General features: G+C 41.7%; 1 protein-coding gene across 2 annotated transcripts in view; it reads right to left on the bottom strand.

Moving 5' to 3' along the window:
• Positions 1–7183: 7183 nt before the first annotated feature.
• Positions 7184–24064, bottom strand: part of LOC106086238 (histone-lysine N-methyltransferase trithorax) — a 55178-nt gene continuing 38297 nt past the window's right edge. For both annotated transcript variants that reach the window (XM_013250818.2, XM_013250819.2), the window contains exons 5-8: positions 13008–22512; positions 12805–12938; positions 12523–12698; positions 7184–9655 (exon numbers count right to left, since the gene is read on the bottom strand). In XM_013250818.2, the coding sequence (XP_013106272.2) occupies positions 9482–9655; positions 12523–12698; positions 12805–12938; positions 13008–22512 (9989 nt within the window). In that variant the 3' untranslated portion in view covers positions 7184–9481. The remainder of the gene's footprint in view (positions 9656–12522; positions 12699–12804; positions 12939–13007; positions 22513–24064) is intronic.

Genomic DNA, 24064 nt, shown 5'->3' with positions numbered 1-24064 from the left:
ACCAGGTCTTTATAAGACCACCAGGTCTTTAAAAGACTACCAGGTCTTGAAAAGACCACCAGGTCTTTATATGACCGCATGGTCTTTATGAGACCACCAGGTGTTTATAAGGCCACCAGGTGTTTATAAGACCACCAGGTGTTTATAAGACCACCAGGTCTTTATAAGACCACCAAGACTTTTTAAGACCACCAGGTCTTTATAAGACCTCCAGGTCTTTATATGACCTCCAAGTCTTTTTAAAACCACCAGGTCTTTATAAGACCACTAGGTCTTTATAAGACCACCAGGTCTTTATAAGACCACCAGGTCTTTATAAGACCACCAGGTCCTTATAAGACCACCAGGTCTTTATAAGACCACCAGGTCTTTATAAGACCACCAGGTCTTTATAAGATACCAGGCCTTTATAAGACCACCAGGTCTTTATAAGACCACCAGGTCTTTATAAGACCACCAGGTCTTTATAAGACCACCAGGTCTTTATAAGACCACCAGGTCTTTATAAGACCACCAGGTCTTTATAAGACCACCAGGTCTTTATAAGACAATCAGGTCTTTATAAGACCACCAGGTAATTATAAGACCACCAGGTCTTTATAAGACCACCAGGTCTTTATAAGACCACCAGGTCTTTATAAGACCACCAGGTCTTTATAAGACCACCAGGTCTTTATAAGACCACCAGGTCTTTATAAGATTACTAGTTCTTTATAAGATTACCAGGTCTTTATAAGACCACCAGGTCTTTATAAGACCACCAGGTCTTTATAAGACCACCAGGTCTTTATAAGACCACCAGGTCTTTATAAGACCACCAGGTCTTTATAAGACCACCAGGTCTTTATAAGACCACCAGGTCTTTATAAGACCACCAAGTCTTTATAAGACCACCAGGTCTTTATAAGACCACCAGGTCTTTATAAGACCACCAGGTCTTTATAAGACCACTAGGTCTTTATAAGACCACCAGGTCTTTATAAGACCACCAGGTCTTTATAAGACCACCAGGTCTTTATAAGACCACCAGGTCTTTATAAGACCACCAGCTCTTTATAAGACCACCAGGTCTTTATAAGACCACCAGGTCTTCATAAGACCACCGGGTCTTTATAAGACCACCAGGTCTTTATAAGACAACCAGGTCTTTATAAGACCACCAGGTCTTTTTAAGACCACCAGGTCTTTATAAGACCACCAGGTCTTTTTAAGACCACCAGATCTTTATATGAACACCAGGTCTTTATAAGACCACCAGGTCTTTATAAGACCACCAGGTCTTGATAAGACCACCAGGTCTTGATAAGACCACCAGGTCTTGATAAGACCACCAGGTCTTGATAAGACCACCAGCTCTTTACAGGACCACCAGCTCTTTATAAGACCACCAGCTCTTTATAAGGCCACCAGGTCTTAATAAGGCCACCAGGTCTTTATAAGACCACCAGGTCTTTATAAGACCACCAGCTCTTTATAAGACCACCAGGTCTTTATAAGACCACTAGGTCTTTATAAGAACACCAGGTCTTTATAAGACCACCAGGTCTTTATAAGACCACCAAGACTTTATAAGACCACCAGGTCTTTATAAGACCACCAGGTGTTTGTAAGACTACCAGGTCATTATAAGACCACCAGGTCATTATAAGACCACCTGGTCATTATAAGACCACCAGGCCTTTATAAGACCACCAGGTCTTTATAAGACCACCAGGTCTTTATAAGACCACCAGGTCTTTATAAGACCACCAGGTCTTTATAAGACCACCAGGTCTTTATAAGACCACCAAGTCTTTATAAGACCACCAGGTCTTTATAAGACCACCAGGTCTTTATAAGACCACCAGGTCTTTATAAGACCACTAGGTCTTTATAAGACCACCAGGTCTTTATAAGACCACCAGGTCTATATAAGACCACCAGGTCTTTATAAGACCACCACGTCTTTATTAGACCACCAGGTCTTTATAAGACCACCAGGTCTTTAGAAGACCACCAGGTCTTTATAAGAGCACCTGGTCTTTATAAGAGCACCAGGTCTTTATAAGAGCACCAGGTCTTTATAAGAGCATCAAACTTCCCCTTTCACCTTTTATTTTTCATGTAATAAAAATAAAACAAAATTTTAACATTTTATTTTTTTGGAAAAAAGAAAATATGGGTTTTTCTTTTAATATTTATTTTTGTTTTCTTTCAATTATTTTTTTGTTTATTACATTTATAGTTTATGAAGAATTTAATTTCTTACTGTTGCCTTTCCTTGTTTTGTTTTTTAGTATTTAAAATGTTTCATAGTTAATGGTTTATTTTATTTATTAGTTATTCTTTTATTTATTTATTTTTTTGCTTAAGGTTTTCGATAATTATTATCAATGAATTTGTTTTAGTAAAGATTTCCTTTTTTTATAAATTTTAGTTTTTTTTTTTTTGTTTTCGTATGTCTTACCAAATTTTATACACAATTTTGACAAATTAAAATATATATTTGTATACTGTTTTTTTCTTAAATTAAACTAAAATAATACAAAATACCAAAATTTTAATTTTGAAATAAAATTAATGCGAATAAATAGTTCCTCTTGTTTAAATTTAGGTTGTTTGTTTTGCAAATGTTTGTGATTACTCTATTGGGAAATATTTGTTAATATAATTTTCTTGTCCTGGTAAGGTTGATTTGTTTCTAGGATTTTCTAGGTGATAAAAGTTTAAATAAAAAATTTCGCTTGAAATAAATAAGAAATTATTATAATTTTTGGGTATGAAAAGTAAAATTTATTTAAATGGATTTTTTATGATTTTAGTTAAAAACCGATCTCCCTGCTTATTTTCGTTTGTTATATAATAGCGGAATTTTTTATAGGTCGATAGTCTGAGAGAGCCAAACCCTCAAGGTCTCACCGCAGATGATATTTAAGGGACAGATTATTACCGTTATTAAAAACGATTACCTACCCAGCGACGGAGTCCAAGTTTAAAAAAAAAGACTAAGGAAAGCGCATATAGCATTGTGGAATAGTAAAACCCTGGGAAGGTCTTCAAAAACCCAATGAGGACATGCCGATAATGACAACACAAGGCTACTATTTAGAGGATGTTTAAGGAAGATCAATATCAAGGTGTCAAGCAAAAAAAAAAAGATTAGGCGGAAAGCTGACAGCAGACGTTGATTATGAAAGAAAAAAGGATTGCTGCAAATAAATGAAGTCTGTGAACTCAAAAGTCAGTGACCCAAAAAATCTCCTTCATTTACAACAGCAGGGGCCGAATTACCGCATACCAGGGTTGGAAAAGCCAGTACTATAGTACTATTTTCAGCACTTTTCCAACCGAGTAGTACCTTAGTACCCCCGAGGCGGATTTAGTACCTTTTTATACAGTTCGGATGTTTTCGAACCTTTTTTTGTCTAAAGAGGCGAGTATTTCTCAATTAACGAAATTTGCCACGATAAAATAGGGAATCGAATCAAGCCCATGCGACTATCGAATTTGCGTTATGCAGATCGCTTAGAAATTGTAAGGGGGCAATATCAGTTCATATTTTAAACAGATGACTCATGCACAAGTCCCTTATTTGACTTATTGAGCCTCTAGAAAGCTTTGGGAGAGACACGGTTCCATGATACTTGACCTCAAAATTCTATGTAAGATTTGTGCGAGAGAGAGAGAGAGAGAGCGGCAGGTCTCTTACTCTTGCTCGCTTTGAAGGCCAGAGACTGGACCAGATGTGGAAAAGAAACTTCGAGATAAGGTTTAAAGGGGGACTGAATGCGGTCTACTTAGGTCGGGAATGGTACACTACGTGTTTACAGCCGTGGTTTGACCGATTATCACCTATGGATGTCTGGACAACTGAGCCCTCTCCGCAGTATGATCGAGAAGATAAAAGGTACAGCGAAAATCCCTGGTGTAAGGGATGGCACTAAATGCCACGGTCCCTTTACACCCTTTGGGTGTTTGACATCGATGACCGCCCTTATAATGAGGGCGTAACCTGGCGCTACTCCTTTCCTAATGTTCTTCTTGACAATGGCGATGCAACGTGGCGTCATGCTATATGCGGCCTGACGGGTTATTTACCAGGAGTCCTTTCTTGTTGAAAAAATGGACGTCGTTTTCCCCAAATGGGATCTTTGGGCTGTACGCATTCCGCCATTCCCGGGACATTATGCATACACGCCTGGGTCTAATGGGGACCCGAGGCAGGAGTCTTCATTGTAATCAGAGAGTCATATGGAGTTTTGAACGAGGGCAGAGTCTTTCAGAGGGAGATTTTCATTTGAGAACGAGACTAGTTAGAAGATGTAAGAAGTTTCTTTGAGCCATGCGGAAGGCTGTCAAACAGTTTTCCCCAGAAAGGGATATCAAGTCTGTGGGTACATCGCCCTTCACGAGACTTTCTGCATAAACGAATGGATCTAAACTGGATGGGGTGCGAGGCGGGAGTCTACATTAAGTTCGATGGAATCAGAGCCACATAGGCTTCTAGATGGGGACAGAGCCTTTCAGGCGGAGTTATTCGCTTTCCGAACACACTGGAGACAATTTCGATGCAAAAGCGGCCACCCGATCACTGAAGGCACTGGCTTATACTGGCTGGGAAGACTGTCAAGCTTTTTTCCCCAAAAAGGGAACCATCTGTACAAATGGGGCAGAATCTTAATTGAGCTCCTTGGAATCAGAGAATCATATAGGATTCTGGACAGGGCAACCTCGTTTAGGCGGAATTGTTCGCTTTACTGAAGGTACTGGAGGCGATTTTAATGCAAAAGTGGCTACACAATTGTACTATCATGATATAAGTCAACAGTCAAGCGACGTGTGGTAGGACTGGTAAAGGATGCATAAGTTTCTCGAACCATGGGGAAGACTGTCCAGCTTTTTTGTTACCGCAAAAGGCTATCTGGGCAGCGTGTACCCCGCTCTTCCTGAGACTTTCTATATACATGGAAGGGGGCCCAGGGCAGGAATATTCTTTGGCTTGCTTAGAATCAGTCATATAGGCTTCTGGCTTCGACGCAGAAGGCTCTGGCATAGGACCATATCAGACTTTTAGTTAGTTGGAAACCATGGGGAAGGCTGTCCGGCTCTGCTGGGACAGGGTTTATACTGAAGAGGAGGAATTGGAGACGATCGAGAACCTTTTTTGTATCACCACCCCGCATTTGCGAGGCACAGACTTGGATTGACGGAACTCTGGATTGCCATCTGGAAAATCATACTACACAGATAGATCAAAGCTAGAGGACAGAGTGGGTCTGGGCGTCTACATTGAGAACTCATGGACTGAGATCTGTTTTCGACTGTCTGACCATAACACATGCAGGCGAAGATCCGGACGATCACGGAAAACAATAGGTGGCGTTAACGCGTAGACGTTGAGTGTGAATATCTTTTCGTTGGTTATCCCCTCCTAATGCTGGAGACATTTGTGAGGAACTATGCCATTTGAAAAAATTGTATGGCAAAAATGGTATGGAGAGACCAAATAAACCAAACAAACAAACAAACAAACAGGCCATCAGGGCAGTAACAACGAAAGTCACAAACAGTCTTGGAATGTAAGCGGGAGATTAACGTCTTATCTGAGGATGACACGATTCGCATCGATTGGTGCCGGGCCATAGCGAAGTAAGGGGAATGTAAGTGCAGACGATTTGGCAGTGAAGGTCAAAGGACTGCCGGCAATAAACTTGGTTGACACGAAGCCTTTCGGGTCGATGAAGTCCGAGGTAAAGGCGTGGGCGACGAACGGTCAAATGGTCAGTAGGACGACGAAAATCCTATGGGGAGATCCGCATCGTGAGAAGACCAACCTATTACTGAAAGGCAGTAAGAAGGAGGTCAGAATAGCTTTCGATACCACGGTTGCATAAGCGTTGCAAAATCGGTGCGGCAATTTTTAGCATGTGGGGAGGATGATGAGACATTGGAACATTTCGTATGCTATTGCCCGTCTTCCGCGTCTAACCGACAGCGGCACTTAGATGGGGACACAATACCATCGCCCGGTCATCAAATTTTGGTATCTACAGATTTCCAAAATGTCGTCAAAGTTAAAAACTATTAATTTTTGCGCGTTGCTTTTGTGAGATTTGTTTGCGGTGTTGCATTTTTTAAAGCAACTCTGAAAAACAAAGCTCAAAGCTCCTATTCTGTTTTGGCCTTAGGTCACCTACAAACGTAAAAAAACAACAAAAAATATGCCTATTGTGAATGTTAACAAATGTGAATGGAAATTTAATGTCTCTAACAAAATGCCTCATATGTTTATCACACACACATTATTTTTTATTGTTATTTCAAACTCACATTGCAAACAAGTAAGAAAAACGTAAACAATAACAAGGTAGACAATCTTAAAGCGTAGTACTGAATCCAACTTTTCGCACGAACAAATTTCATCGCCTTTTCACATGAACAACTGTTAAAACGCACTATAAAAAATGGTGGCTAAGATAATGGGAATACATTCTATACAAGTGGTACTGAGTTCAATGAGCAAAATAATAGCGACATGTCGCTGCATCAGCATACATTTCTTACAACTTTAATTGCAAATGTAATTAAATGCTAACGAAATGGACCGAATCAACTGTTTTAATATTTTCATTAGTGAATGAAGTCAGTACTAGGCTTTATAAAAAAAATTCCGTAGAAGTGTCACTAAGTTCTATGATCAAAATAGTAGCTTTATGTTCCTGGGTCAGTATAAATTTTGCTTCATTTAATTACGAATGTAGTTAAATGCTCACGAAATGGCCACCGATCAACTCTGCTTCAATACTTGCGGTTTCTTTTTCAATCCCATGGCAGCCGGTTGTATGTAACGAATTAACCCGATGGATTCCTTCATCGGCAAGGGCTGTCGCCTCGGTGTACAACAACAACAACTTGCAGTGTGTGAAGGACAAAAATAAAATGCAAAAAGTTTCCAGTGCAAGTCTGTTTGTTTGTCATGAGGTGGCAACGCCATTTGCCAACCAATCCAAACAATATGAGGAAAAAACTACAAATATTTGTAAAAATTAGAACTAAAATTTGCATAAGATGTATGGGCTTAGAAGTCAAATAAAATGTATTAAGATTTGTGCAGGCAATTTTATAAATCATTGGTTTTAATTTCATTTTTCCATTCACAATAGAGATATTTCTGCGAGTGGCCACACTTATTTATGAAAAAATATGGCAATCCTGACGACAGATGTTCTACATAAGCCAGCACTGGCAATTTATCCAGATGTCACTTTCATACAAATTTCATTGCAATGCACTATAGTTTACTAAAATAAAACAGCTTTAGTTATTGTTTGAGAACAGAGTCTGTCGGACTTCACAATAATTTAATAGTCATTTTCGCTGCGATTGAAGTCAGTTGTAGGCTTAATGACGAAAATTCAAAAAATTGTACTTCGGCCGACTGCTTGTCGTAACCTTGTTGAGTGAATCCTGCTCGCTAACATAACCTTTGAGGATCTGACTGTACAGTGTTTTAATCACCTTGGGGTGTAATGTAGGGGGTTATATTTTTTATTTCTTTCTATTGATCTTTAAAGAATAATGAGTTATGCAACTTTTGTTTCTAAAAAAACAGTTCAAACAATAATTATTTTTTTTTTGTGGGTATTATTTTGTTTTTTATTATTATTAAAAGTAGTTGATTTTTACCTTCTCTTTATCAAGATCTTGTATACGTGATGTGTACGATGTGTGTGAGAGTGTATGTACTTTAGTTTAGTTAGTTTTTTAGGGTTTTTTGTTTTTTTAAGTAATTTTTTTTTATAAATTTATAACAAAAAAGAGAGATTGACAGCCAAACTCAGTAAGACTGTGTTACTCAAATTCTTGTGTTACTCGTTAAATAAAATCAGCTGAGTTTGTTATGACAAAACAGCTGTTACGAAACGAAGCAGTTGTTCGTTTGAGTAAGACAGCCATATTGGGTTTGACAGTTAGTTTGGTTTTTAGTGTTTGTTTTGTAGATTTTCCTTTTCTTTTCATATTTATATGGAAATTATATAAAATTAATATGAATGAAATTAAATTAATTTTTGTTTTTTTTCTACGTTATTTACAAGCAAACAACTTTTTTTATGTTTCTTAAGAAAAAAACCCCTGTAAAAATGTTTCCTTTATATATTTTACACTGAGAGAAAAACGCATACAAAAACAAACATTACAAAATATATATGTATATATTAAAATTATCCCTTAAATTAAAGAAATAAATAAACAAGACTGCAAACTGTTAAAAACAAGAGTTCACAAAGAAACAAAAGAACAAATGATTGAACGGAGTAGATTGAAAGCAATTTCAAATGTTTTGCACTTTAAAGTGAATCAATCTTAAATTACATACATAATAAAAAGCATACATAAAATAAAAATAATATTTATATATTTTTTTTTCCTAAATAATATTAATAAGGTTAGTTTATAATATATATTTTTTATTTTTCATAATAATATTAATAGAATATTTTTGTTTTTTATGTAAACTTAATAACAATTACACATATATCTGTATATATTATGTTTTTCTTTTTTATTTATAATAATAATAAATATATAGGTATGTTTTAATTTCGTTTTAATATGTATATCTGTTTTTTTAAGAGATTATATATTTGAAATTAATTTTCTGTTGTTTTTTTTTTTTTGTTTTTCAACTAAAAAAAGCTTAAGTAGTTTTTGAAGCATGTTTATTTATTTATTTTCTTGTTTTTTTTTTTTTTTTGCTTTCCCTTTTCAAACCAAAAAGGGATTATTGGAAAAATACAATTGTTTTTTGTTTGTAACTTTTTTCTAATTTTTTTTACACTTATGGTTTTCTAGTTTTCTGCAGAATACTGTTTTCATGTTCTTCTATGTTTGTCTGTTTTTAACTTAATCTTCCGTTTAGTTTGTTTTACTTTTGTTGTTAACTTAATAAACATTTATACAATAATATCATCACGTTTAAATAGTACAATGCATGTGTGTGTGTTCCTTTCCATAGATTTTTTTTCATATATTTATATAAATTGTAATAAAAAATAATCTTAATAAGATTAAGTTGAGGAAAAAAGCCAACGTTTTTCTACACTACATAATCGATCATCATCATTTTTGTAAACATTCCGATTTTTTTTGTTTTTAACATTTTTTACTGTTAATATTCGTTGCCCTTTAAGTTAAGTTTCCATTTTTTCAACATTTCTTTTGTAATGTAAACATTTAAAACTATGAGTATATATAATATATATAATAATATAATATATATCAATATATATGTATATATTTTACACACAATTACATAATACACAATACATTATTAGTTGTAGTTGGTAATATTTCATAATTGTTACAATAATAATAATAAAAAAATGTTTTATATATATTTTTTTTTAATTTATTTTTTCAAATCACTTTTAATCACTTTTCGCTTTTCTTTTACAGTTTTCTGGTTTCTTCCTGCATTTCTGCCTTTCCCTTTCTCCCGTCTTTAGTTTAAGTACTTGCGACATCTTTTTGATCCACACGAGCAGGGTATTTTTTCATCCTCGAAGGGAAATTTATAATCATAGGTTAATTCTTCGCCTTGAACAATGCGTCTTAGAGCAAAGATTATAATGTGTTTATGGCCGAGTATATCCACCACTTTGGAATAGCAATTGGGCTGTAAATAAAATAATACATAATAAATATTTAAAATATATTTTTTAAATAAATTTTCTAAGAACGCATTAAGCTTAGCTGGTTCAAGTTTTAGCTCAATGATAAGGCACTATTATAATAGCCGAAATCAAAAAATCAAAGACATTTAGCCTCATTCCTTGCAGTGAGGCTAAACTTCAAAAGAAATAATAGCCTAAGTACAACACCTTTAGAAACTTTCTCTTTTCTTTGTATTTATGCCCAGCTGATTTTGATCAGTTGACAATGATCATTCACAATTGCTCATAGACAAAATGTTTGTTATCTGTATGTGCATAGCAACTGTTGTCTAAATCGGACTGCCCTAAACATATCTCCTCCTTTACACTAGGGCAATTGAATTTGTACATGTTTTGTCGTTGTACTGGTACATGGTATAAATACCAGGTAGTGTACCGTAAACGGCTGAGTACAATTTTTTCTCGCGAGTGCACTATCTGTCAACAAGTTTTGGTTGGGTGTGAGTATTATAGTTAAGAACCATAATACACACACAAACAACGAAAGATGGTGCGAACTAGTAACATACACAAAATCAGACTTGCACTAATCACTGTTTTTGACAGATAGTGCATTTAATATTTTGTTGTTGGGCAACTGCCACTACCTGTTAATGAATATATCTTGGTTGTACTATAGACGACGGGTAATGTTGTTGTTTCGCTGCTGGTGAAATATTTATGCATTGTTTGTTGTTGCAGAATGAATGAAAACGTATGTTGTTTGCTATAGATAATTAAGCAACATAATTGTTATACCCAACACCATAGGATGGAAGTATACTAGTCATTCCGTTTGCAACACCTCACACCTAGTCATTCCGTTTGCAACACCTCGAAATATTGATCTGCGACCCTATAAGTTATATATATTCTGAAGCGTCTCGACAATCTGATTCGATCTAGCCATATAAACCGATCTCCCGATTTGAATTCTTGAGCCCCTGGAAGCCAGAAATTGCGTCTCATTTGGCTAAAATTTTGCACATAGTGTTCTCTTATGACTCTTAACAGCTCTGTCAACTAGGTCCAAATCGGTCTATAACCTGATATAGCTCCCATATAAACCGATCTCCCGAATTGAATTCTTGAGCCCCTGGAAGCCAGAAATATCGCCCGATTTGACTGAAATTTGCATCTAGTGTTCTCTTTTATCTGTACGGCCCAAATCGGTCGATAACCTTATATAGCTCCCATATAAACCGATCTTCCGATTTGACTTCTTGAGTCCCTGAAAGCCACAAATTTCGTCCGATTTGATTAAAATCAAATACTGTGCGTATTCAACTATTGTGAATGATCATTATCATATGTTCAAAACTGAATATAAATTAGACATGGTCTACGCTGCAGTCTAGTACTGAGAATTGTCAAAACGCATTTTAAAACATATGGCCGTAGAACTGGTACATATCGCTGCGTCAATATAAATTTAAGTGCTCACGAACTGGATTATAAACAACTCAGCTTCATTGTAGCAAAACAAATCGAAACGAGTGCAGCTGCTTACGAGCTATTGTGAATTTTCAAAACTGAGTACAAATCAGGCATGGCCCACGCCGCATGGGCACATTTGTTGGCTATGTATGCGTGCAAAACGCATTATAAAACAAATGGCCGTAGAACTACAAAACAGTAGCGACATATCGCTGCGTCAGTATAAATTTAAATGCTCACGAACTGGGTTACAAACAACTCTGCTTCATTGTAGTTGCCTTTATTGTGTGGCGTTGTATGACTTTTGTTAATGTTATGTGGCAAATTTCGCAACCAAATAATAGACATTTTTCTTGCGAATGGACTTAATATCTGGACTCGAATTGCCGCATACGTAAACGAGAAAAAACGTTCGAAATCTCTCTATTGTGAATTATATGCTTCTTTATAGAACGTTAATTTTTGAAATGTAAGAATGCGAATGTTTAAATCGATCCTAGTTTATAACAAATTCAATGTTACAGTGGGTATACAAGTGGTATAACATTCATTAAATTTGAAATGAAATTTCATTCGATCACGTATGCGGTAATTCGACCACTGGTTTACATGCCACAATCCCCACAGGGTTGTATCGTTGATATTTTGTTGTTGGGCAATTGATTCAACCTTCTCAATCCCTTTAAGTTTTTCAGTCCTGTTCAGGTCTTTGAATTCGCAAAGCATAAAAAAAATATTTCACGTATATTTTCCAAACCCTTTAGTTTTAAGGTTTTAAATCACTTTGACTTTTGGCCCGAATGATAATTAAACGCATTATAAAAAAATGGGACGTTAAAAATGCGAACACATTCCGTAGAAGTGGTACTGAGATCTGTAAGCAAAATAATATCGACATGTCACCGAGCCAATACAAATTTCGCTTTATTATTGGTGCTCACGAAATGGGCACCAATCAACTCTGTTTCAATGATGTTGTCATTGTTGTGTGTTGCTTTTTGACTTTTGTTTGTGTTCTGGCAAAGAATAGAGTCTGTCGGATTTCGCTACAAATGAAGTCATAACTAGGCTTAAGACAAAAACATGACATTGCAAACATTAGGTCTGATCGCGTACTTTTCCTGAAATATTTTCAACCTTTTCTCTCTGTGGCTTTTTATTTGAATTGAACAGCTGATTTTCATAACAGCTGTTCGATGCTGCAATTTTATACTGGGAAAAAAACTCCAATAGAAAGTTGCAGGTTCTCAATTGTCAAACTCTCAAAATTTTGCTCGCTCTCACAAACTCTACCATTCTCTTCTGCTTACAAATAAATACTTCCATTAACAACTTGTGCAAATTTGCACAAATTTTTGAGGAGGCATATAATTTGAATTATTTAATTGCTTACCTCACATGAGTGATTTATAAATCTCGCCGCATTGCCACGCATTGTGGCATCGACCACCAGATTATCATCGATCTTAAACATATAGCAGCCAATGCCACGGCTATTGTAGTAACGCTCTCGTTGATCGGTCAAAGTGGAACGTATTAATTCGCCTGCATATTCAATAACCATTTCACCTAGAAAAACGAAAGCAAAAAAGGATTTTTTTTATAAAAAAAAAACAAAACACAAAAAAGGAATATTAATATATTTTGTGTCTACTAATCTAATCCCTTCACTCACCAGCTTCTATATCCTTTGTACAATATAGGCCACGACCATGGATATGGGAACGAAATACACCCACATAATCTTTGTAGGTCTCCTTCAGAGTACGATATTTCATAGCCATGGGTAAGTTGCTGCCAGTGCCACGTCTTAAATAATTAAAAAAATAATAATTAAAATTGAATACCTTGCTAAAAAATCTTAAACTCCTATCTCACCTTGGCACCAATTCGTTGTCCGAAGGCTGTACAAATACTTGTACCGGTTGCTTACGATGACGTGAAGCCAACCAACTGAACATATCATATTCGGAACGTTTCGAATAGGGCTCACAACGGGCACAATCATAAGGATTTTCATTGAGCTCCTCCTGGTCCGAGGCATAATCAATGCTGTTGCCATCTACATCCAGTGTTGTGGGTGCCCCACCAACTGTGCTGCCCATGGAGGAGCAAGATGAACTCGAATTGCCGCCATGCGATAGAGGTGTTGAGCTGCCACTCCGTTTATGATATTTTGGAGTATATTTTGTACATTTCTCCACACCAGGTAGTTGTTCTATGAGATATTTCAAGGCGTTGGTCTTCAGACCTATCATTTGCACACCACTCATATCGGCCAGAGGCCCTTCGGGCAAGGGAGCCAAACCATTGGCACGCCTTGCCACCTGTACCGCCTCGAACACCTTTTCCCAAACTTCGGCTATGGAAGTGGACTTGTAGGTGAAGCCATCCTCACTTTGTATTTCATACAGCAGATGGGGTCCACTAATACGCTTGGGTGCCCGAGTGGGTGGTTGAGGTGGAGGAAGATTTGTGGCAGCCTGCAGATTCATGGTGGATGGCAGATGCTCTTGATGTGACTGCTCTTCTATTAGATTTTCATTGGGATTTTGACAGTTTTGCAAATGATATTCTGCGGCCAAAGGATCCACAATTTGGGGTTGCAGTTTTTCTTTTTCCAAATTCTCTTTTATATTTTCCACCGCTAGTTCAACATCTGCTATAAGGGCAGATGTTTCCTCAGGAGAGGCAGCATAGAATTCTCCTGCCTCAGCTGATTTCAACTGCTGCTCAACACTGTTAGAGGGTTGGGAGGAAGGTGTTGGTAAATATTCCATGCCCGATTCCAATGAGTTGCCATTGGTATTGGCCGAGCAATTCATTTCACTTTGGGCCGCCTCCACTGTGGTATTGGTATTCAGAGAATCATGGCAGTCCTCATTGGTTAGGTTATCCAAGATTTTGCTGATCTTTTCCTTAACCGCTGGCTCATCACTATCCATTGATAGGTTATCGGAACAGTTGGTCGACGGCATTTTCAAACTAAATCCATCATCATCCTCATCATCGTCAGCGCCAGTGACAGCGCCATCGTTATCTTCTGCCGTTATGGAGGCCAAGGCCTCATCTTCATTCTCACAACAATCGGAGCCCAATAACACTTCACCCTCAGGAGGAAATTTGGGATCGGTTATAAGGCATTCTTCACTTTCAAGGGGTGTGGCTGCTGCCTCTTCCACATAGGCTGGTAATTGCGGGTTGTTGACATAACAAAGTTTAGATGCATCTTCGGGCTGTTTTTCACTTATGTCATAGGCCAAGGGAGGTGGCGAGCTCTTGTGTAGCAAAGATGGCGAATGCAGCTCTTGCTGCTGATGTTGTTGTTGTTGTTGATGGTGAATATACATAACTTGTTGTTGTTGATGTTGCTGCTGCTGCAGTTGCTGCGCCGCCTCTTGCTGGGGATTGGGAGAGTGCAGTAACATTTGCTTAACCTCAGCCTCATAAGCAATCTTATTGATGCTGTTATTACCCTTGGAGGGCGGAGAAGAAATTTCCTCGGCACGCCCACTGGCAGCGTTGTCCTGATGATGGGAATTTAATGTTGTTGTGGTGGTTGTAGTGCTACTGCTGGTCATGGAGGAGGAACAAAAAGCCGTCGCATGGTGGGTGATTGCTGAACTATTTGTTGTGGTACAACTGGTGGAGGATGAGGAGGAGGAGGTGGTGATGCTATTGTTGTTGTTATTATGCTGCTCATAGGCCGATTTCTGTTGCATGGGCAAGACACGGTTTGTGGGCCTTGTGACAACTGTCGTAGCTGTCGTGCTGGCAGCAGTGGAATTCGTGGTGACCGTCGAAGCCGAATACTGTTGCAAAGGATTCACAATGTTGATGTTGGTATATTGAGGCATTCTTTGTATGGTGGGCAAGATGTTGCTCACACTCTCCTGTGGAGGCGCAGGTTGTTGCACGTTTGCCTCAAAATTATTGCCACCACCGGAATAGCTGCAATGCGATAACTGTTGCTGCACCATGCCTGTACTCTCGTCCAGCAACAATGCATCAGCAACATTATAATGTTGCTGATGATTATTGGCAACATGTTGCATGTTGACAAATTCTGCACCGACAGAATTCTCTGCGAGATTATTAATCGTCGTCAGATTATGCTGCGGCGCTTCTTCTGCCATATGGTTGTTGGTGCTATTGGACAAACGACTTCCAATGGCCTCTGGAATGCGTTGCTGTATCTGCTGAGAAACGGACTGAGGCTGTTGCTGCTGTGCTTGCGGTTGTTGTTGTTGAGGTTTGAGAATTATCATTTTATTGGGCATTTGATTGTTGACACTTTGATTGGTGTTGAGTTGGTTTAACACCGGGGTAACGGCAGCAGGTTTTGTAACCACTGTTGCCGCGGCTGTCTTCATTACCTTGGGCTTTACTTCAGCCTTATTCAAGGGCCTTATCATGTTGGTCTTTTTACTATTGGAGATGGGTGCTGGGGGCTGCGGTGGGGCCAACATTTCATTGACCTGCTGATGTTTCATAGCCGCTGCTGCAGGCACAGTCTGGACTAGTCCTTGTGTGCCGGTGTTTGTTTTGCCTTGATTTTGTTGGCCACCTTGTTTGAGCTTCTGCTGTTGGGCCATAACAGCTGCTGCCGCCTGGGCAGACGCTGTTGTTTGTTGGTGTACCGTAATTTGGGCCACATTGGGCATTACCTTATTCACCACCTGGGGCTGGACTTTGGTAACTGTAGCAACGGGGGCAGCTGTCGCTTTGGTTCTCTTAACTTGTGCCACCGGAGTTACTTTAGCGCTGTACACTGTGCCCGTATTGGGATCCACATATTGGGTGGTTGTTGTGGTGTTCTGAGCATTTAAGGGCTGTTGATGGTGTTGCTGTTGCTGTTGCTGTGGAGTGGGTGCTGGTGTGGGGGCTACAACAATTTGAGGTTGTATTTGGAAACCTTGTGCCGTGCTGACCGGAGGAGTTTGTATTCGATAGACATTTGCAGCTTGTTGTTGTTGTTGCTGCTGCTGTTGTTGTTGTTGTTGCTGTTGTTCTGCCAAAGAGGCAGCTGCCGCTGCTGCTGCTTGCTGCTGTAAGGCTGCCTGTATGAAACTCGCTTGATTAGCTTGGGCCTGGGCTGCGGCTGCTGCCGCATTGGAGGCCTGAGTGGCTGATGCTGCTGCCGCCGCTGCTGCTTGTTGCTGTTGAGGTTGCAAAATCGCAGCCGCATTATTGGCATCCACATTGTTAAGCAGGACATAACCAGCTGGAATATCCACCAAAGGCTCAATTTTGCTTGCTTGAAAGACCTGTGTTGTGGTGGCCGAAAAGCTGGCATTTTGACTTAGAACTCCCGGCATGGCGGTTGAGACAAATTGCTGCGAGGACATAACCGTGTTCTGGACTATGGTCTCAAGGCCATAATACATGGGCGGTTGATTTGTGGCCAGGATAACTTGAGGTGTGCCATTGGCGGTGGCCAACATCTCTAGGCCTGTGGGTGCGGCACCACCACCCCCACTTATGATTACCTGCTGCTGCGTTTGGCCAGCCCCGCCTTGTGCTAGCCCACCATCCGATGTTGTGGTTATAACATTTCCACCCTGAAGCTGCAGCGTTTGAGGCTGTATCAAGGTGCCTATAACGTGAGGAGTTTGGGTTGGTGTGGTGAGCAATTGCAAGGGTGTGGCTGCTTGTGGGGCATTGGTCAGCACCAAATTTCCACTGGCATCAGTTTGCAAATAGGCCGATTGCATTAAGGGCTGATGATGATGATGCGGTGTCGCATTGGTTGCGAACAGCGTAGATGGCTGGGGTTTGAATTCATGTGCCGCCTGCCCAGTCGTGGGCAGTGTGACATACTGGAATTGTGGTGTTGCCGACCCGTCATTGGTGGTGGTCACAAAGGAAATGATATTCTGCGGTTGCGGCGCTTGTTGCATAATGATTTGTGGTGCTTGCTGTGCTCCCGAAGGTGCCCCAGTCGAAGTTGCCGTCTGCTGGAAAACTATTTGAGGTCCTGCATTAGAGGATTGCTGCTGGACAGCTTGTTGCTGCAACTGCTGTAGGATTTGCTGATTCAGTAGCTGCGTGGCACTCACCGTTTGTGCAGGTGTGGGCATGGCTGTTGTTGCCACATTGATCTTTGATTGGATAGGCTTAACTGCAGTGGTGGCCTTTAGCTTATTTTTAGCTGCTGCTTGCTGAGCTGCCTTGGTGGCCATAGTTTTCATAGGTTTACCACCGCCTACAGGTAAAATAATCTTCTTATCCGAATTGGTGGCATGCAGAGTCTGATATGTGGCCGTCGGCGCGGAAGTCTGAGCCGGCAGTTGAATGATCTGTTGAGTGCCATCCGCATTTGTGGATAGGGCCAAAATTTGTGGCTGGTTTTGGGTGACTTGTGTTGCGGGGTTATTGAAGGCATTGGTGGTCGGTTGCAGGGTGAAGGTGCCATTGGCCAAATTCGCTGTTAGACCTTGCAAGGCATTGGCATACAACTGCAGATCGGAGGTGGCATTGGAAACCTCTGGCGCCGCTGGAGCTGTGGATATGAAGAAATTGCCACCCAACGTTTGGGGTTGGGCAAGTTGTTGTAGCTGCTGAAGGTTTTGTAGATTTTGCACATTCTGCAATTGCAGCGGCAAGGTTTGAAGTCCTTGCAGCTGTGAAAGCGTCTGAGTGGGTATGGCCTGCAAAAATGGCAACTGCGCTGCTCGTTGTTGCTGCTGCTGATGTTGTTGTTGCTGCTGCTGCAGTTTGTTGTTCAGCTCCTGCAGCTGCTCCAAGGTAATACCACCATTGGCATTAACCTCGGACCCTTGAGAGGAAGGGGCATGTTCCGATTCCGATTCACTGGTAGATGATGACATTGGCTCACAACTGGGTATGTGACGTTGGAATGATTCAATATTCCTGTAGGTACATTGGCAACGCTCGCACTTCACCGCTGTATGGGCAGCAGCATCTTGGGTTATGAAGCGATATTCCGTTATGGAATCATCAACACCATCCACCTGCATTATGCGAAGCTTGGAATCAGTTTGCTGCGTTGTTGCCGTGGCTGCAGACCCCAACGCACTGCCTTCAACATTGTAACGCTTTTCGGCACTCCATGTAAAGGTTCTTTTGGTTGAGGTCTCTAAATCCAAACGTCTTGGGGCAACCGTCGTTGCTGCCGAGCCACTCTCCTTTTTCTGTGTTCTGGCATGCTGCTGATGATGATTCAGTGAGATCAACATATTCTCCGAGATCTTGCGACGCTTTATGGCATTCTTGGCATTGACCGCATCACAGCTGATGACGGGCGAAGAGGCTTTCTTGAGTTTTTGCAACTTTACAGCCTGGCTGGTGGAGAACAGAGCATCTTCGGCAGCATTTGGCCAGCCATTATTCAAGTCGGCGGTCAATTGTTTGGTAAAGGCCCCCAGCGAAGTCATGGTATCCTCATCGGTTAAGGGAGTTTGTTCTCCCTGGGCCATGTCCTCATAGTTCATGCACTTGGTGAATATATCCAGCATGGAAATTCCTTCCAGCAAGTCACCAGGCAAATCTTCGAATATGGCCTCTTTTATCTCAGGTGGCAATAAATCGGCATTCGTCTGGGGTTCTTCGTCATTGGCCGAGGCTGAGGACTCTGGATGCCCATTGCCATTTACTACGCAGGACGATGGTTGAGCAAAATGATTCAAATAGTCATAATCTTCTATGACTCCATCATAGTCCCCCTTGGTTAGGCTCATGTGCCACTGTTGGATTTGTGAAAGCCCCAGGGAGACCATGGCCGTATTGGCTTGGGAATGATCAACGGTGAAGTTTTTACCCATATCCATGCAACCCGCCAGAGTGGAATTCGACGAATTGTGCACGTAGGTGCGTATATTGTATTCCACTATCTTCCAAGGCTCCTTGGAGGACCAATAGAGGCGCGAGCATAAAAAGTTTATAGGTACCAAAGCCTCATAGGTGTCCGAGAAACGTGGCAAAATGTGCCCCAATTGTCTGACCTCCAATGAGCCTATGTGGAACTGAACCTTGGAGGGTTCCACTAATTTCTTACGCTTGCGCTCTAGCTCCACATAAACGGGCCGCAGAACCTCAAACTGTGTTTCAAAGGAGATTTTCGAATTATTCGCCGAGGGGGCGTGGGCAGGACAAAACATAGACTTGTCTGCTAAAAAGGCACAATTCTTGGAGCGAGCACAGGGATAGTGGTAGTGCTCGCCACATGACTTAACATTACAGCCCACTGTGGCACCGCGATTACCACACACGGAACACTTAATCATGCGGCCTCGCGACACCGCCGAATGCACATTCTGCAGAGAGCCATCGATTTCTTCAAAAACTTCCGCTGACCATAGAGCACAATTGGTGTGCACCCAACAATCATGGCCACAATACAAGAGACGCGCCTCCTCGTTGGGCAAACCCTCACTGGTACGCCTGCAGAATAGACAAACTCGAGCATCTGATCTATTTTTAACGCCATACAGCTGTTCCTCCAAATCTGAGGGAAGTTCAGCCAAAAGAGCATTGCGCTGAGCCTCTTCATGCTGATCGTGGGCCGTGGGCAGACAGTCCATTTGGTAATCCGACTCGGTGTCCAGCGACGAGTTGAGTCCATAGGCGCCACCCGCGGACTCATACATATCCTCCTCCAGCGCATCGGTGCAGGCTTGTGTCTCATTCTGGAACCAAGGGAACTGCTCACTCAACAGTTCCTTGTAGACTATGACCAATTCATCACAGTTGGCCTGCTGTATCACCAGGCTCATGTCGTAATGGAATTCAGCCAACGAGCCATAGGAATGATTGGCGATTTTCTGTTTGATCTCCACCAGACTCAGATTGGTACTGCTGTTACCATTGGAGTTTGATTGGCAAACACATTTCTTTTCCATTGCCAAAGGCTGGGAGTTCATCTCCGTGTGGTCCTTCTCGTGATCATCGAACTCATAGACATCAATGGTGAGCGCAGGAGGGCTGGAGTTCTGATCTTGATTGAACTGCAAAGCTTTGGGTTGATATTTCGAGGAACCGGAGGAGGACGCAGAGACTCCACTGCCACCGCAAGAGCACTTCATTTGTTTGCGGGGACTCAGGCGTAGCAAAGAACAAGCTTGCCTTGATTTGCTCAACAACTTCAGGACACTCATTAAATTCGATTGGAACTCCTCCTTGACGGCTTCTCTCCACTCGGAAGCCCTTTCTTTAGCCTCTGTCGACTTGCGCGAACAACGTTTGCATATGAACTCTATGGACTCGGGCAAGGTGCTCAACAAATTGTATTGCTCGTCGGTCAGAGTTTCACACTTGGCATGGACCCATTGATGACAATCGCCACATTCCATCATCTTCAAATCAAAGTCCTGGTCATCATAGCATTTCTGGCAAACCGGGCAATAGTTGCCCTTCTTTCGTAGCTTAAAACAGTTTGTGCACATGGGCAGGTTGCCCACAAATTTGGTGACCTTGGTGGTGGAGCAGGAACGGCATTTTAAACAATTTACACAGATGAGTGGGCGGTCGGCTCCCAACAGTCGTTTGCTGGTGCCCAGGCAGGTCGAGTGATAGTTCTTCTGACATTTCTGGCACTTCACCTTGGCCCCGGAAGACATGTTGCAGGTATAGCACACCGTGCAACGGGGACACAACCAATTCAACTTGGCTATGGCCGTATTCGTCGAATTCGAAGGCAGTCCTGTTATACTCAGACAACTGTCATTGAGCAGCAGCGTTTCGTCAAGCGATCCATGTTTGAGATTAAATTCGTCTTGGACACAATACTGATGATAGGGTTCACAACAGCAGGCGCAGAAAATGAGAGGCTCTTGGCCAGCTGAGCCGCACAGAAAGCAGAGAGCGCGCTGCGCCACTGTTTCAGTGACAATAAGACCAAAACCAGTTTGGCATACCTCAGCTGGATCATAGTTCTCCCAAAAATCAATGGAGATTAATAACTTGCACCTAGCCTGGGGCTCTTTGCGACGCTGGGGCACTAGAGCCGATGAAACAGATGAAGCGACCATTTGTGAGCTGAATTGTTTCTTATAGGCTGTCAGTTGGGTATTGTAGTGATGCGGCCTTTGAGATAATTTGGAGGCGGTTACCAGGCTGCTGCTGCCGCTGCTTCTTGTTGTAGTGGTCATCACCGTCGCCGATGTCGTCGTGGTTGTCGCCATAGTCGTTGTATTGATGATAGTCTCAACTTTAGGTATCTTTGAGGGAGGCTGTTCACAGGTCTTATCTTCGGCAGGATTCGATATTTGTGCCTGCTGATGGGGTTTGCACGAGGCACAATTATCATTTTCATCGGTTAAGGGCATTTTGACATCGCCATTTTCGACAGCCTGTTGTAGGCCATCGGCAATGAGAGCCGCCGCCGCCTCTTCTTCATCTTCGCCAAACATGGCCAAAGGTTGTCCCAGAACAATGGAGGCACTACGGCAGACATGCTTAACTCGGGGACCCTTTAAGTCAATGCGTTGGCGCTTATCTGCTACCGTCGCCGTTGTCGTCGTCGTGGCCGTTGCCATAGCATTTGATGTTGCCACGGGGGTTGTGGTATTGCTGTTCACAGCAATACTGCTGGTAGAGCAGTTACTTGCCATGGCCGGGGAGATTTGCTGCTCGGATGCACACAGCGTCTCCATTACTTCCGCCTTTTCTATGTGCTCCTTGGAATCCCTAACTTTTTCCTCACTCTTGGGCGAATGTAGCTCCTTGAGTTTAACTTCTTTGCGTTCTTTCTCCAGGGTTTTCTCTTTTCTTTTAGCCGTTTTATTAACATTCGAAGATGATGAGGGTGATGATGTGGATGTGTGCTCATTGCCTATTGTCTCCAACTTCACCTCCTTAAGAAGGTCCAAGGGTTTCTTGTCGGCTTTCTCCAAGATCTCTTGCTTAGTTTCCATGGCCACTATCGATTTGCCAAATGATGACTTTTCTAAAATTGCAGGTCTTAATAGAGGCGAGGCACCAAAGGACACTACTCCTGAAGCTTCCGTTAAAGGATTTGTTTTTGTGTTTATTTTCAGGCCATCCAGCGTTGTCATATTGTTGGCGGATGATGACAACAAGGAAGAGGTTGTTGTCGTAGTGGCTGTTAACATGGGTGGTGTGGATTCTCGTGCCGCCAATGATGATGGCTTCCATTTTATCGATAGTTTTGTAGCTTCTAAATTTTCAAATTCTTTGCGCATTTTCGATTCTAATGAATTGGTTTTGTTGTTGTTGCTGCTGCTACTACTACTATTACCTACAACGGCATTGAGAACAGGTATCAAAGCATTAAGCCTCACTTTGGGCAACTGTAGAGTGTCCAAACATTTCTTTAGCCAACATAGGCCACAACGTTCCTTATAAAGTTTTTTGAAGTTCTTGATGTGAATGCCTTTGTTAAGGGGTAGTATCACACAATTTCCTAGAAAGAGAGAGGAGCGCGGAGAAGAATTGATCAGTAATTGAGTGGGTAATGATGTAAACCCAGTTAAAAAATCTACAATTATCCTGCTATAAATATCAGAGAATCTTTGTACTATCTCTTGGATAAGCCAACCCAAATGTCTAAAAGCTAGAGAAATTTGATTATTACTGGTTATCTACGATAGGTATATTAAGGGGAATATGTAGCAGATCGTTTGGTTCAGTTGTGGTATGTTAAAAAATATGGTGAAGCTGGATATGGTCTATTATCAGAAGTCTGTGAGGTTTAAGCCCCAGATCAGGCATACTCAATCGTCATTTTGAAGGCTCTGGGCACTAGTGCCCTGAGAGACGGGTACTAATGCCCATTAAGAGCTCGGAGATGGAGTCATGTGAGCTTGAATCATGTACAAAAAGCGTATTTGGCTATTCCGGGTTCAGGACTATCAGGGGTATCCATGGTCTTGTAACTCAGTTTTTCGGGAAGAAAGACAGAGGGATTCCATGGTTGCTGTTGTTGTAGCATATTTCTCTTTCGTCCGCTTGATTCTGCTGAATCTCCAGTTTTAGAAACCCTGCAACAAAGGTGGACAGCTACTAGAGGTATCAGGGTCTGAGTCGGTCAGGTCTTGTTGGGCAGTTAAACAGGTGACGGGTGGACCGTGGTCACAATCGGGACACACATACTGCACGTCTTGGATGCTGGATATGCAGCCCATTGAGGCCTATATTCGTAACTGCGCCGTCAGGGTCGCGCTTAGACCGAGGGAGCTCGGCATGCTGAAGGATGATGGTTCCGGCCACAGTTAGTTTTGGATGCGGAGGGTAGACTGAGGAGGATCTTTGACTACCTGGCCCCAGTGCCGACTGCAGAGAAGGCACTCGCGATTCGATTTCCTGAGAGGGGCAAATGGTGTATTTGAGGAGGATGAGACCTCGATCTATACAGATGGCTCCAAGATGGAGTCAAGGACTGGATTGGGGATCTACTCTGACGCACTCAATATCAGTATGTCACTGAGATTGCCGGACGAGTGTATGGTCTTTCTGCCTGAAAGTCTGTGCCATTGCAATGGCCGCAAGCGAAATTCTGGTAAGGGACTTAACGCCCTCGAAACATAGCGTTTATGTGGACAGTATGGCGGCGCTCAAGGCCTTAGGATCGGGGATGGTGAGGTCGAGATGCGTGGGGGATTGTTTGGAGTCCCCCGGATTGTTTGGAATCCCTATGGCCATTCATCGACTAGAGGAGGACGAGTATTTCTGCCTGAAAGTCTGTGCCATTGCAGTGGCCGCAAGAGAAATTCTGGTAAGGGACTTAACGCCCTCGAAACATTGAATTTATGTGGACAGTATGGCGGCGCTCAAGGCCTTAGGATCGGGGATGGTGAGGTCGAGATGCGTGGGGGATTGTTTGGAGTCCCCCGGATTGTTTGGAGTCCCTATGGCCACTCATCGACTAGAGGAAGGCAAGGGAGTCGCTGGCGTTCGAAGAGTACCTTGACAGGAATTATAACCGGACACTATGCCATAGGCCACATGGATACCGC

The sequence above is a fragment of the Stomoxys calcitrans genome, chromosome 2, assembly GCF_963082655.1.
Source record: "Stomoxys calcitrans chromosome 2, idStoCalc2.1, whole genome shotgun sequence".
Lineage (NCBI taxonomy): Eukaryota > Metazoa > Arthropoda > Insecta > Diptera > Muscidae > Stomoxys > Stomoxys calcitrans.
This window is presented reverse-complemented; position numbering and strand designations above follow the sequence as displayed.